Source organism: Mirounga leonina, unplaced genomic scaffold, assembly GCF_011800145.1.
Source record: "Mirounga leonina isolate KUSES-001 unplaced genomic scaffold, KU_Mleo_1.0 Mir_91, whole genome shotgun sequence".
In the NCBI taxonomy this organism is placed as follows: Eukaryota; Metazoa; Chordata; class Mammalia; order Carnivora; family Phocidae; genus Mirounga; species Mirounga leonina.
In genome coordinates, this window is record NW_023270839.1 from 7,149,446 (window position 1) to 7,164,781 (window position 15,336).

The 15,336-nt window shown below is 52.2% G+C and overlaps 1 protein-coding gene and 1 long non-coding RNA gene across 2 annotated transcripts; both read right to left on the reverse strand.

Moving 5' to 3' along the window:
* Positions 1 to 997: 997 nt before the first annotated feature.
* Positions 998 to 5,886, reverse strand: LOC118003663. Its single transcript, XR_004677383.1, has 3 exons — positions 5,758 to 5,886; positions 1,798 to 1,866; positions 998 to 1,293 (listed from the first exon to the last, which is right to left on the reverse strand). It is a non-coding gene; the product is annotated as an uncharacterized LOC118003663 (long non-coding RNA).
* A 1,166-nt stretch (positions 5,887 to 7,052) lies between these two features.
* On the reverse strand, positions 7,053 to 14,545 carry LOC118003494 (dehydrogenase/reductase SDR family member 2, mitochondrial-like). Its single transcript, XM_034994565.1, is given in 10 exon segments — positions 7,053 to 7,628; positions 7,861 to 7,916; positions 8,170 to 8,267; positions 8,270 to 8,303; positions 9,013 to 9,064; positions 10,067 to 10,149; positions 13,136 to 13,237; positions 13,775 to 13,952; positions 14,123 to 14,302; positions 14,514 to 14,545. Coding segments are annotated over 10 exon segments (927 nt in total). The 3' UTR covers positions 7,053 to 7,516.
* Positions 14,546 to 15,336: the final 791 nt, after the last annotated feature.

The window sequence follows — 15,336 nt, forward strand, 5'->3', positions numbered from 1 at the left end:
CCAGGAACTGTCCACCTACATTATGGCTGACATCCGAGGTGGGCTGAAGGGACACGGCCACACGCTGGCATGTTACTGAATTTTTCTAGAATCTCAGGTTCTCCACAGGTAAAATGGGGCTAGGAACTGCCCTGCCTCACAGAGCGGTTACTATCTTTGATAAGGAAAAATCCGTGTCCTAAGATGGCCCAGGAAGCCATCAAGGGAGTCCCAGCCCCTGCCTCGGGGCTCTTCCGGGTTCTTCTCCCTCCCCCGCTTCGCGCATGCGCCAAGAGTGCCCAGTATGCGGAAGTAGATGTGTATGAATTGCCCCCTTTGTGCTCGGGGCTCAGACCTTTGGAGACCACTCTCCTCTGAGCTCCCCGGCGCTAAATAAACCTCCTATCCTCCAAGATCTCCCGGTGCCGCTTTGTTCTTCCGCTGGGCGATCCAGTCCAGGTTCCGTAACATTTGGTTCCCTGCCTGGGAAACCCAACTGCGCTGGCCCATTGTTGCCACCGGTTTGGGGCATCGGTGGGGCGGTGATGACGGAAAGAGGAATCGTAACGGAGAAGGCGCGTCCTGCCTAATTTTCGGCAGTCTCCCGCCCCCGGTCGCCTCAGGCCGGCCCCACTCCACTGTTCCCGCCGGACTCCAGGAGGCTTGGCAGGTGAGGTCCAGGTTCCATAACATCTTTATTTATTTTTAAATTTTTGAGCTGTTACTATCTTTAAGAGAGAGAATTCCTGAGAGGCACTTAGCATCGTGCTTGAGCAGGAATAAAGGCTCAGTCAGCGGCAGCTGCTACTCTTCCTGTGACTGGGGACAGTGGGGGTGGCTTCTGTTGCACTAAGGCCCCGGGGCTCTGTGCCTCACCCCACCCCCTCTCTTTGACAGGACCCTGATCAGATGGCACTGGAAGTCACCTGGGAGATGAATCCCAAGGAAGCAGCCTGAGTTTGGGCCTAGAAAACTCTGCCAAGAGTTTTCCCTTCCTTTAGGAAAGACAAACCTTTCTGGAGCTCACGAGGCAGAGAGGGCTGCAGCTCCAGAGTAGCCCTGGGGGCAAATCTTGCTTTTTCTAGAAGGAACCATTTCCTTGTATGGTTTGCCTCTGCCATTTCCAGGAACTTGGGGTCTAAGAAGGGGTTCCCAGAAGCAGGAAGGTCTAGACACACCAGACTGAGCCTCCAGAAGAGGACTTCCTTCATTCACCATTCATTCAGTTATTCAGCAAACCTTTGTTGAGAAGTTTCTGGATGCCGAGCTTCCTGCTAGAGGCTGGGGCTTCCGAGATGCAAGACCATCTCTGGGCTGAAGGAGGAAACAGAACACTCTGACGAGAATGCACACGCCCTGCGGCAAGTGCCATGGGAGCGGCTGCCCTGGAGGCCAGGTTCTGGCAAAGGCAGGTGTGTGCAAAGACCTTAAACAAGAGAGGGCGCAGCCTGCGGGGGGACGGGGAGCCCTTCAACCAGGAAGAGTAAAGCTCCCAGGGCAAGTGGTGGTTTAAAGAACAGAGGGACAAAGGAGACAGAGGTCAGGATCCAAGGAGTTGTACCCCACACAAAGGAATTTGGCCCTCATCCTGAAGCTGATGGAAAGCCATCTCTACCAAAGGACCTACTCTCTAACCCTCAGTCCATCCCCTCATCACTGTAAAAGCTACAGCTTCTGCATCAAAGGTGGTATCCCCATCCATCCTGGAAGTAAAGGGAGAATCGAAAGCAACCAATAAACCTCTCTGTCAGTAAAGTTGGGACTGCTGCTTAAAAGGCCACCAGCCATGGGTTTCTTTCTTCCCCTGTTTTGATTTACTGAAAAATGGTCCACACGGTATCTTGAGTCACCTTTATCATTTCACTGAGAAAGTTCCGTAGCATTGCCCTGGAGTTCCAGGTACAATAAATACTGGGTGGACAGGTGGATAAAAGGAAGGACAAATGATAAATGCAATTAGCACCAAAATTGGTAAATATACATACCTGCCTGTATGTGCACAGACTATCTGGGATCAGTGATGGCCTGGGAGGAAGGGAAGCAGATTCCAGGGTTCAAGGGTAGAAAAAGAGACTTACCTTTCACTATTCACCCTTTTGAAGTACCTCGATTTTTTACCATGTTCATTTAAAATACTTGAAAAAATAAATGTACAGACTGCCAAAACCTTCCAGCCAAAGGCTACCAGGAACACACTGCAGTCAAACAAAATTGGGTTTACTGACTCTTAGCAAATGAGGCAAAACATACCCCATGGGCAAGTATGGAGAGTTTCAGGAACAGAATATTAGAAAGGACTTATATTGGGCTTGTGTCAGGTGATGTTGAAGAGGATTCACAGAGGCAAGGCTTTGCTCTGGATTGGATACTGGTGTAATCCTACGATTGGGATCTTTTTTTTTTTTTTAAGATTTTATTTATTTATTTGACAGAGAGAGGGAACACAAGAAGGGGGAGCGGGAGAGGGAGAAGCAGGCTTCCTGCCGAGCAGGGAGCCCGATGTGGGACTCGATTCCAGGACCCTGGGATCATGACCTGCGCCGAAGGCAGACGCTTAACCGACTAAGCCACCCAGGTGCTCCCTATGATTGGGATCTTAATCATAAGTATGTAGAAGGAGAGAAGAAAAGAGCAAAGTTACGGGGGCTATTGACAAATCAGCCCCTGGCACTCGTTATTCCGGATGGAGGATGGATATTCAGATTTTTGTGGTTTGGACAATAATTTGTGTTCAGACATGATTACAGAGTGATCTTGTTTTTGTCTTTATCCGTCAAGGGAACAGAGTGGGCTTGTCGGATGTCTGTATCTCCCAGAATTGTTTATGTCTAACGGAACACCCTGGCTTAGCTGGGAGGCCAGGCCGTCAGCACCAAGAGCCAGCTAGCTGATCGTGCCAGGACGGCTCCAGGCGGCCAGGGGCTGCTCCTCTCTTTCTCGGCACTTTTCAGACTAAAGGCTACAGATACCAATTCAATTAGTTGTTTTTACTCTACTGCCTGAGTAGTATAAAAATTGAGCTAATTTTTTTAAAAATATGGATTCAACACTAAGTAACGATCGGTTTTTGTGAGATACCAGAAAGCTTTAATACAATATATTCTAACCCTTGAGCTGGGGCAGGTCCCTGAGGATGGGGCCACCGGGGGCTGGCATAGATGGTCAGTCAGGCTCTCTGACCCATCGGCACCATAGTGAGGTCACGTGGGCAGAGGTTGGTCAGCTCCACAGATGCGGTCAGCTTGGGCTGCTATAACAAAGTAACATAGACTGGGTACTTTCTAACAAGTAGAACATTCAGTTGTTGAGGGCCGCAGCTCTTTTGGTGTGTGATTAGTTTAAGAGTTTCCTCTCTGATCTTCCTTTCCTGCCTTCCTATCTCTTCAGTCTTCTGGGAACCCTGCGGGACAGTCACATGAACCACTCAAACCAAACTGTATTTCTCACAGTTTTGGAGGCTCAGAATCTGAGATCAGGGGGCCAGCCTAGTCAGGTTGTGGTGAGAGTATTTTTCCTGGTCTGTGAGGATGGCCATTTTTCTCACTGTATCCTCACATGGTGGAGAGAGAGAGATGTCATGATGCTTTTCTAAGAGCACTCATTCCATCATGAAGGCCCCACTCTCATGTCCTCATCAAAACCAAATTACAAAGGTCCCATCTCCAAAGGCCATCCTATTTGGGATTTGGGTTTCAATATATGAATTTTTGGGGTACACAGACTTTCAATCCACAGCATGCCCTGTTCACATCCAGAAGCTCCTGCCCTGGAAAAGAGAACTTCTTAGGGGATCATGAGGGTGGCGGGTCATGGGCCAAATGAACCTGGCACAGGACTTTCTCATGACAAGCTCAGACTGAGGGTCAGGGGACCTAGTTTCTGGACCACGTCTCCTACCAGCCCACCTCATGATCAAGCCCCTTCCCCTCCATGGCCTTCAGTTGCCTCATCTGTAAAATGGCAGGAGAGAGAGAAGGTGGGAGTAAACCAGATCTTTTGTATGATCTTTTCGTTGATTCTGAGGCATAACTGCTCCCAAGGCAGGTGATGAGCTGATTTCAACCTCTTCTGGTAAAGGCAAGAGACCAGGTGCACTGGAGACAAGCCAGCAGATCTGGCCAGAGAAACAGCCTCCATGACAAGCAAGTGGGTTAAGATCTTATGGACACTCGGAGGGCTACACCTCCCCACACCGGCATCAGTTCTTAACCCCCAGCAAATGAAGCAAGACAGGAGGGGCACTGAGCCTCCCTGAAAGATTTGACATGGAATTAGCTGATAAACTTCAGGAGGACAGTGAAAAGAAGAAAGGAGGTAGAAGAGAATTCTGGAAATGGCTCCATCTGATGTGGGCTGCTGGGGTCTGTTTCAAAGTTAGGCGGTGGGGGTGATGGTTTCTTTTGCTTGGCATCCCATACTCCCTCCTTCTGCCTGTTGAAAGAAATTCTCCAGATGTGGGCTAACAGTGTTGTCTGTAAGCTGTTTAAATTGGCCAAGGGGGCCATTTGCTTTGGATGGAAGATAATCATCTTCTTGGTAAAATCTGACCCAGGACATTCAAGACCCCCAAATGCCTGGTGTTCCAGTTGGGCTGGCTGCTGAGGTATCCATTCAATAAACTCCAAAGCCCCACGTCTCATTCCCACACCTGCAGTGCTTCAGGTCACCAAGGACCCATCCTTACACCAGCATCTTTTGTTAGTTGTCTCCAGAAGCTGGGTCACGAGAAATGGGACAAAAGGAGGCCCTGGATTCCTTCCCTCCCAGGACCTCATATTCTAAAACCGTCCTGATTTTTACAGAGAAGTAAGGGGAGTTTTAAAGTTAATATGTAAATTTAATGGCATTGAGTGTTGCATTTTAAATTTTCATTTTTTAACAAGTAGAACATTAAGTTGTTGAGAGGCCACAGCTCTTTTGGTGTGTGATTAGTTTATCAAGAGTTTCCTCTCTGATCTTCCTTTCCTGCCTCCCTATCTCTTTGATCTTCTGGAAACGCTGTGGGACAGCCACATGAACCACTCAAACCAGTAACTGGAGATTTGAGATATGTCAGCTTGAAAGCCTCCAGTGAAAATTTCTGAAGGCCGTCCCTTGGGACAAGTGGATTAATTGTTATTTGGGGAAGAGGAGAGATTTGTGTTTCTCTCTGGGGCCTCACAGGAGCAATGGGTTGAGAGTTTTGTCCCTTAAGCAAATATGAGACCTTGGATGGTCCTAGAGACCTTGTATGGGACACTTTGGGTGCCCTGACTCACACCCCTTGCCGTCATCTGACGGACTTCTGATGTGGTTGGGGGGTGGGTCATTTCTGATGGGTCTGACTCACTGCACTTTGGATGGCTTCTTCCTCCTTGACTGGAAGTGTGGGGCAGTTAATAATCCCCAGGGGCAGCCCTTGGTGGCTGGGAGATGAGAGGGCACGGATAAATGCTCCACCTGCCATCTTTAGGGGGGACACGCATGCCTGAGAGACGCTCTGTGCTCTCCTTGGGAGATTCGGGGAGCTGTGGCATGCAGTGGCACCCTCCCTAACCAACCCTTCCTTTCCTGCTCACCCCCTCACTCCTGCTCCCTCAGATCTCCTGTCTGAAAGCTCTTGTCTTAGGCTCTACTTACAAGAGAAACCAAAGTAAGACAGACATGCCGGAGAGAATCAAGCTGACAGAGCCCTGGCCATCACTTTGTCATGGCAAGTGGCCGACAGACTTGGATTCAAAGCTCAGCATTACCTTCCTATACATATCTACACAAGCTGCACGTATCTACACAAATTACATTCTCTGGAGCAGGCAGCAATTAGGAAACATCAAAGGTCCTCGTTAAAATGATCAGCAAAAGGGGCTGCCTGAGTGGCTCAGTCGGTTAAGCGTCTGCCTTCAGCTCAGGTCATAATGATCCCAGGGTCCTGGGATCAAGTCCCACATCGGGCTCCTTGGTCAGCGGGGAGCCTGCTTCTCCCTCTCCTTCTGCCTGCTGCTCCCCCACCTTGTGTTTGTGCTCTCTCTCCCTGTCAAATAAATAAGTGAAATCTTAAAAAAAAAATTTTTTTAACATGTTATTTTTTAAAAAATGATCAGCAAAGGAAGTCATTTTACCCACTGGGATTCATGGGGACCCTCCCATGGAGGACAGCATCTTTTGGCCTTCAAGGGCTAAAGGGACAGAAACTCTAAACTTGAATCCAGTCACCCAGGGCACACAACAGCCCAGACCAGCAACTTCAGCCCCCCACACAGTGTCCCAGCCCCACAGGTGAGGAAGCCCAAGGGCACCTGTGGCTGTCATCTCCTGATCGCTCTTTTCCTCCATTTCCATTCGATTCCCAGTCTTTCATTTATCCTGGTATTCAGCTAATGTTTCCCCTGCTGTTCAATTGCCAAGGGAACCATTTGCTTTAGATGGAAGGCAGTTCATCTTGGTAAAATGTGGTGCGAGAGCTTCATGGTAGAGTCAGATGTGCCAAGCATAGCCCTGGGCATTCAGCCATGTTGGTGCTCACCTCACCTGCACAGATCCCAGCCTCCACAGAACCTCCAGCCCACTACACTGCCTCCGGCCACTCTGGGACGACCCCTTCTCCTCCAGCGCAGCACCACGACCCTCAAGCTGCCCTCCCACCCATGAGTCCAGCCCCCACAGGGAGGCCTGGGCAGACACAGCCAGAGATGTTCAGCAGGATGAGGGACCCACTGCCAGAGTGGTCTGGAAAATAAATAAGAAAAAGCTGGGCCAGGGACTGCGCCCTCAAACATGCCTCAGGACAATAGAAAGGGCCTTTACCAAGAGGAGACAACCTTAAGGAGAACTTCACACTGACTTCTCTCTATTGTATGAATTAGAAGTTGCAAGATTGGGCGGGGGTGGGGGAGGGCTTTTTCGTCAGGGACTCAAAGGGTGTGGCCCAGAAAACATGAAGAACCACTAACCCACAGAACCCCAGGGGGAAATCCCAGAATCCTCCCACCCCCCTCCCACCTTGCTTAGCCTCCACAGCCCACTCAGAGAATGGAGCAGAGCCTTCTGAACACCCACAGGCCACCACCATGGGTCCATGAATGGGCTCAGGGCAGCAGCAGGCAGGAGACAGGAGAGGCCTGTCTTCAGCCTCATTCCCCTTGGCTCTCCCCTTACCAGGAGTTTCCAGGCTTGAGGAGAAATTGGGGTTTATTTTAGGAAAGAAATGTTTAGAGCACAAGTGGCAGAGAGAAGGAGCCGGATCCTTCACGGGCCTGAGTCTGCTCCTGTCCTTTATGGTTCCTCCAAAGTGCCAGCCCCATGAACTCAGTCGGCTCCACAGCCCCACATCAAGAACTCACATGTTGGTTGGATCACAGCAGCTGAATCAACAGCAGAATCAACAGATGAGAACACGGAGGGGGGGGGGGGTCCTGCCTCAAGCCTGGCATGAACAAGCCCCTAGATTGCTTGTCTGGCAGAGCTTCAGACTTTACCCCCCTGACCTTAATGATCTCCCAGCCCACCCGTGCCCAGGCTCCTAAGCCCAGACCCAGAGCTCAGGGCCCCCTCAGCCCCTTCAGAGCCGAGGGGAGAAGCCGGCCCCCACAATGTTCTCGCCGGTGATGTAGCCGGCATCCGGAGAGCCCAGGAAGGACACAATCCCGGCACAGTCCTCAGGCTTCCCTAACCTGCACAGGACAGAACACATGTCAGGGATCTCAGGCTCTGCTGCTCCGGTGGGAGTGGACTCCAAGGAGGGACAGGGCGGATTCAGCCGGGCCACTTGCACCCTGCAGGGCTCTGGAATCCAGACTTCAGCTAAAGGAATGGCCAGTACACAGGGAGGGGTCGCCCCGTGACACAGCCCAGCCACCCATCCCCAGCTGTACCCAGATTACCAAGCCTCCACACCCCACTTGCTTCTGCAGCTGGTGCTCTTTCTTGAAATTGTTCCAGAAAACCTCATCCTTGTGTAACTGGGCAAAGGGAAGATGTGAGAGAGTCAGGGCTGCTAAAACAAGGAGATGGGCAGGGCCCCAGATGATCCTGTGACAGAGCACTCATGGCAGATTTGCCTTTCTCAGGGGTGATGGGCTGAGTCATGGCTGAATTCAAAGGACAACGAGGACCTCAGCTGTTAGGGACGCTAATCTGAGGCTTATCCCTTAGTCACTGGGGAGGTTTCCACTGAGCCGGGCTGGGAAATGGGGGATACGCCCTGGTCCTCACCACTTGGCTGAAGTTGGTCTCGATTACTGCTGGAACTAGGCAGTTCACCCGGATATCCTTGGGGGCCAGCTCCCATGACAGCGTCCTGGTGAGGCCCGCATGGCCGTCTTACTGACATTATAGGGACCCAGTTTCTGGGAAGGGAATCAAGACAATGATTAGGATATGGGAAAGCAGGGGCGCCTGGGTGGCTCAGTCAGTTAAGCATTTGACTCTTGATTTCTGCTCAGGTCATGGCCGCAGGGTCATGAGATGGAGCCCCACCATTGAGCCCGCATCATCCATGGCTTGGCGCTCAGCAGGGATTCTGCTTGGAAATCTTTCCCTCTCCTTCTTTTTTTTTTTTTTTTGAAGATTTTATTTATTTATTTGACAGAGAGAGACACAGCGAGAGAGGGAACACAAGCAGGGGGAGTGGGAGAGGGAGAAGCAGGCTTCCCGCGGAGCAGGGAGCCCGACATGGGGCTCGATCCCAGGACCCTGGGATCATGACCTGAGCCAAAGGCACACGCTTAACGACTGAGCCACCCAGGCACCCCTTTCCCTCTCAAATAAATAAATCTTTAAAAAAAAATAAACGGATCTGAGGAAGCAGAGGAAAGTATCAGTTGGATTTCTCAGCTACAGATAATCCCAGCCCTGGCCCAAGCGCAGAGCTCAGACACACTCTCCCCAGCCTGGTCTGAGAGCAGAAGCTGGATCTGAGGCACCCAGCGGCCACAGGGCATCAGCTCAACCTAGGGCAGCGGGAGTGAGGTGGGGGTCTGTCCCAGGCATTGTCCCTGTGGCGTTCTGGGGACCCCTTCCTCTAATCCTACCAGGAGCACCCGAGCAAGCACTCACCACATGTGGTATACAGGCTGCAATGGAGGAAACCAGGACGACCGCCCCTGTCCTGAGAGGAGACAGACACAAGAGGAGACAGGAAACCAATCACTTACCATGGATTGAGGTGCTACTATTATTTTAAAAAGATACAGAAATCAGAATGATACCACTGTAATGACGCTAGTCATGGAATAACGCAATCCTCACGGCAGCAGCACGGCTCCCGTTAGTAGCCCCCTTTCAGAGCTGAGCGAACAGAGGCTCAGCAGGGTTTAGCCGCAGAGCCAGGAGTGGTGGACCTGGGACTCCAACCCCATCTCTCTGACCCTATGCCCACGCTCCAAACCATGACACTCGCTGCCTCTCCTGGGGGAAGCGAGGAGCAGAAAGCCAGCTGCTTGGGGAAGGGGGCAGAGTGGGCTTGGTGAGGAGGCCCCCAGCGCTGACAGTGAATGCGTATCAGTGGGCCACCTCTGAGAAGCAGATGGGACAGGAGGAGACAAGAAATGAGAGTCAGTAACTTTTTCTTCTAACCCACCCACTCCTGGGCCAGTTCCTAAAGGGGACGCCTGCACGGAGGAGCCTGAGGAGCAGCTATGGCCTGAGGAACGTGGTGGCCTAAGTCCCTGACACGAGAGCCCTGAGGCTAAGTATGGAGTGCAGTCAAATATGCAGGATCTGGAACACCAGGCAGGCTCCCTGGAGGCTGAGAAGCAGGGAGGGAGGAGGGGCCTGGGATGGGCTTCTCCCCACAGGGAGGAATGGGGCAGACCCTGTCACACATTGTAAACTGGTGAAAAGGCATTGTCCGGCGGTGAGAGAACCGGAGTAGAGGAGGGTGAGAATGACCTGCCCACGAGGCTAAGGAGCTGATGTCAAGGCCAATGAGAGCACACCTGAGCCCCAGGAACATCACCGTCATCCTGCAGTCAGGATTCAGAAGCTGTGGCTATACAAAGGGTGAGGCAGGACAGAGGGAGTGGGAGGGGGAGACCCCAGCTGGGCCCCTGTGTTCTCCAGACTCCATTCTCGGGTGGCTCCCCACCAGTCCCTACCCCCACCCTGCAACCTACCCCCGTTCTCCATGTGGGGCAGCAGCTGGCTCAGCAGCAGGGCCGGGGACTTCACATTCACGTTCAGAATGTGAAAATTCTGATATCAGAGCAGAGGCAGGAGGGAGGGCAGAGAGACATGGTCAGCCCTCAGCCCAGGGCCTGTTACCATAAGAACTTGGAGTCCGATCATTTGTGCAGCAAACCCACATGCCTGCAGGTCTGAGATTCATTTCCCTTCTGATCAGGACAAGAGGAGTTTCCCACTTGCTAATGGTTTAACAGGCAGCCAGGCTAAGTGACAGGTCTGTGAGCAGAGCCCTGAAAACGTGAACTATTCCAGACTGGGGTGAAGGAGGGAAATGTTCAGGCCTTTTCAAGAAAAATGGACCATGTGCTGGTCATGCAGACAGAAGCTCTAAGCAGAGGCCCCTGGAAAAAGACCGAAAGTAGAACAGATGGAGGGGAAAGGAGGTGGTGGGAGGCAAGGAGATTTCTGGAAGAGTTGTCTTTGTCTGTGTTTTGACTTGTTTGTGTCCTTGTCTTGTCCCAATAGAATTTAAGGCATTCTCATGGTACAACAGCATAAAAAAATTCAACAGGTATTATGTGTGAAGAAATGGAGAACAGGAAAAATAAGTGTAGAAAGATAAGAAAAAGCAAGGGGAAAGTTGGTGCCCACAGTTCACAGCATGTGGTAAGGACTGAGCATTATTCTATTATTCATTCACAAAAACGCCAGCTATGAGGGCCTACATGCATGCCTGTTCCTGCAGACGTGGCTCTTGAGCTTTCCTACGGCCATCACAAAGAGGGAGACACCACAGAGAACTGCCATCCTGGGAGTGAGCTGCCCACGTTGGTCCTGCCTGCAACTAAAACCTGGATCTGGCCTCAGACATGAGGGTCCCTGACCTGCTGTCTGGGAATCCGTCTGGTGGGACTGGGGATGGAGGAAAAGTAAGAGAGGAACTGGCAGGAAAAGAGGCAGAGACTGAGCTGAGGGCTAGGACAGAGAGCCCGCTGGGACTAAAGTGGCACCAGGATCCCTCCTGTGGGGCACCATCTTGAGTGAGGTCAGTGTGTCCTCGGTCTCTAGGGAATGAGACTGTACATGTGCAACATCTTCATCCCGCACCCAACCATCCTCTTGGATGAGGGCAGGGGAAAGGCTTCGATGGAGAGCTGCTGAGGCCCACATGATGAAAGGTTGCCAGTGTTGGGGATGACCCCCAGGACTGTAAGAAATGGCTCAGATTGTCCAAAGGGGGGCCCGGCATGAGGTCCCCAATAAGAAGGAACTGAGGGTTAGACTAAGGGACTTCCTGGTCATTTTCTGCTCAAAATAGAGCCCCACCATCCCACCAATGTCTGCTCTAAGCTCCATGTGTGTCAGGCTGGGGGATGGGCTCTGACAAGGCCCCTCCTAGACTCAGCAGCCAAACATGAACCAAGGAAAAGGTGAGTCCCTCCCTCGCTTAAGAGGACTGCCCTATTAGAAAAGCAGGTAGAGTAGCTCTGGGTGCCACAAAGTCCTGAGTAGAGATCGTGCCCTGAGGAGGTTGGATGCTGGGGAGTCCTCAGGCAGGAGGAGGATGGAGGAAAAGTGGTGGAAGAGGAGATGGGAGATTTCCCAACCAGCTGGAGAAATGGGGGTCTACCTGGAGAGGTGCTTAAACTGGCCCAGTGCTAATGTGAGCAAGAAGGAACTAACTCCCAGGAGACCTCCTGAAAACTGCATTCAGAGAAAGCGGAGCATCAAGTCAATTTCAGACTTGTGAGGTGGTGGCAGATGTGATCGGGGACGACTCCTACCCAGTAGTGCAGACTGCTTGTGGACCAGTAAGACCTCAGAGAATAGGGTGGCCATGGAGAAAGTAAGGCCGGGCTGTGGGGGAGTGCGCTCAGCTTCGGGAGGGGAAGATTTCAAACGTGTTCCAAGTAAAAGAGTCATGATCCCATGAACTAAGACACTAAAAGGGAAAATGACTCAGGAGGGTTAGGGCACTGTCAGCAATGAAATCCCAGCTACCTAATCACAAATGATCTTTCGGAGGCATTAAGGAAGCCAAGGAGCTGGGGGAGGCTGCTGGCAGCGGCTGCAGGGAGCTCAGATTTCAGGTCATCTCTGAGGATGGAGGGAAGGGCATCCAGCCAGGCAGATACACAGGAGGCGGCGGCCTGAGAACACAGTCTACACGGCGCAGAGGCCTGGGGAAGACAGAAGGAAATGCTCTGGCCAGTGCTTGGGGTGGAGGGGGAGGCTATCGACAGCAGGAAGATGATTTCACTGCAGTCCATCTTGTCTGTCAGAGGGACTCAGGAACCAAACACAGGAGTCATAGAATAGAAAACACAGAATAACATAAGATCATAACATAATATAAATCATAGAAAATACAAAATATTAAAAATATAAATAAATAATATAAATATAAATATAAATACATAAAATAAATAAAAACATAACATAAATCCTAGAATAACAAAGCCCGAGGTGGACCTCAAGACATTTTACAAGGTCCCTTCAGGACCCCGTGGACCAGGTGGCAGGATCATTAAGCCGAATGCAGTGGGTTGGAATGTCATGGAAAGCTGATGGCTGGGTCCAGGCCTGACAGGTGTATCAGGTTCCTCTGAGGGACAGTGAGGAACCCTCCTCTTGGAAGCGTAAAGAATCTCAGCAGCAGGTACGTGTCCCCAAAGAGGAGCAACATCACCAAAGGATGTAAAATATGTCTACTGTTGACAAAGAGCAGAACCCTCACTATTCTTGACTCTCACCAAGAGCAGAGACCTACTCCCACAGCTGTATCCCCAGAGCCTGGAACAGTGCCTGGCACATAGCAAACGCTCAATAAATATTTGCTGAATGAATAAATGCAAAAGGGACAGGAAGAGAAAAGAAAGCAGAAAGAATGTAGGAACCCACTCTGAAGCATACAAATTGGAAAGTAGCATCACGGCACATTCCAGGGGAGGCGTGGTCAGTGCCTGTTTTTACAGCCGCTTTGGGTGGGGGGAGTCGAGTCTCAATGGGAGAACACCTTAGACCCCTCAGCCAGCTCCCCTCAGTGGCCTCTCACCTTGTCCCATACCTCCTCACTGGCCTTCAGGGTGCTTCCCACCAGGGGGTTGACACCTGCATTGCACACCAAAAAGTCCAGGCCCCCATAGTGCTCCAGGACCTGGGTGGAAGGGTGACACGCAGGGCCCTAAGTGTGGAGATGGCCCAAGGAGGCCTCGCCCTCCCAGAGCGGCTGTCAGGTGCACAGCGCATTAAGGCAGAGCTTGCAAATCAGCTCCTGTCTCAACCAGGAATGGTCACATAGCTGGTGTGAGAACCAAACTCCGGTGAAGGCAGGAGCGCGGGACAGGCCCAAGGACAGGCTTTGCCGCGCTGAGGGCCTCAGGGGAGGAGGGTCTGTCTCCTCTAGGAATTCGTCCGTGGACTTGGATGGGGAATCCCTCTAGATTCCTCCTCAACCACAGTTCTCCAGGGTGTAGGATGGAAGCGAGGGTCCTCTCATGAACAAGCCACTTTCCAGAAAGCCAGTGTGGACAATGACGTCTGCCCAGGTAGACCTTGAGCAATCCTGGTTTCGAGACGTGTTCTAGGGCCTCCCAGCCCCTATCCCGGTCCCGGTCCCACCCAGGGCTGAGCAGCATGGGAAAGGCCCTACGCATTCTCCTCCCTGCGCCCTTCCACCCCTGTGGCCCCTCACCGTGGCCACCAGCCGCTCCTGGTCCTTGGCCTTCCTCACGTGGCACACGGTGCCCGCCACGCTCAGCCCCTCCCCCTGCAGCGCGGCCACTGCCCGGTCCATGTTCTGCTGCTTCTGGCTGCTGATGACCACGTGGGCCCCGTCCTGGGCCAGGTGCCGCGCCATGGCGAAGCCAATCCTGCAGCAGAGATGGAGGGAACAAGACAGCCTCAGCCCTCTGCCACCACTGTCCCTCGACCCAGCCCTGGAAATCAACAAGGCTGTGTCTTGATCTAGGAGCCCCAGGTCTCTGTGGAAGCAAGAGTCCTGGGGAGGGGTCAAGACCCATAGGGCAATCAGGGCATTTACCCCTCAGTGGACCCGATGACCACCGCTTCCGGATTGGCCAGGACACACTTTTGGTCTATCCCAGTGCTGCTCAGGTGCAAAGAGAGCCCGGCACGGGAATGCAACAGGTGCCTGTGGGCCGAGGTCACTGCCTGGAATATGCCTGCCAGTGCCTTTTTCTGCTTCCTGCTGAACTTGGCCCTGGAGGAAAAAATCAACTTCACCCATGACGGATGCCATAGTAACGATGGTAATCTACCTCTGCTCCTGCAGACAGACAAGGCCAGCAGCCGAGAGCCAGAGCGAGTAGAGCTGGTCAGGGTGAATTTTAAACACCTGAGCCTCGGGTCAGGAAAACTCTCTATGAAAATTCTCTATTTATGGAAGAGGCAAATTGTAATGTGAGACCCACCATTCAGTAGACAGGATGAGTTTCACATTCATCCCCTGAGCAAGCACTGAGCGCTTGCAACACGTCAGAGAGCAGACCCAGGTTCTGAATGCCTGCATGCTGTCCTTGCCAGGCTGTGCTGAAGTGAAGCTCACTGAGTGGAGGCTGGGAGGAGCCTGAGCCAGGGTGCAGACCCAGGCCCTCCGGACACCCTCTGGAAGGAAAGGCATAGGCTGCTGTAGGTGTGCGCAGGGTGAGGACCCTGTGTGGGAGACTCAGATATGCACACACTTTCCGATGAACTGGAAACACATCAGAGATGCTTGTGTAGGGGACCCTCTTTCATCTAGACCCCAAATTTCCCAGCTCCACATCACCGTGAGCCCAGAGGCTTCTGCCTCCCGCAGTGGGAGTTTCCCTGCAGGGTCCTGAATCTAGGAGTCTGATCTGTTTCCTGCAGAGGCAGGTGGGAAGGAATGGTTGCAGCAAGGGCACTCAGGGACTTGGGATGTACTTTTCATGCAGGATAGTGCCGCGAAGCTGAAGAGATGCAGGCTCTGGTAGCTCTGGACTGAGGGGCCAGCAGACATGCATTTTCCGGAGGCTCTGGTGGGGACTGACTGTCCACAGATCCCCATCAGTTCCAGACCTGCTTTGGCCACTCCAACGCCCAGGGACTCCTCGTTACTAAGCAACCCTTGTCATACCTACTGCATCTCCCTTGTTCCTTAGCAACCAACCCTTATGTAACCCAGTTCGCTTGAATTAGGGGTCGGTATCTATAATGATCAGCAAATGGGTGCTGCTCAGGAATTATGGAGAAATTTCAGATAAAATATCAAGC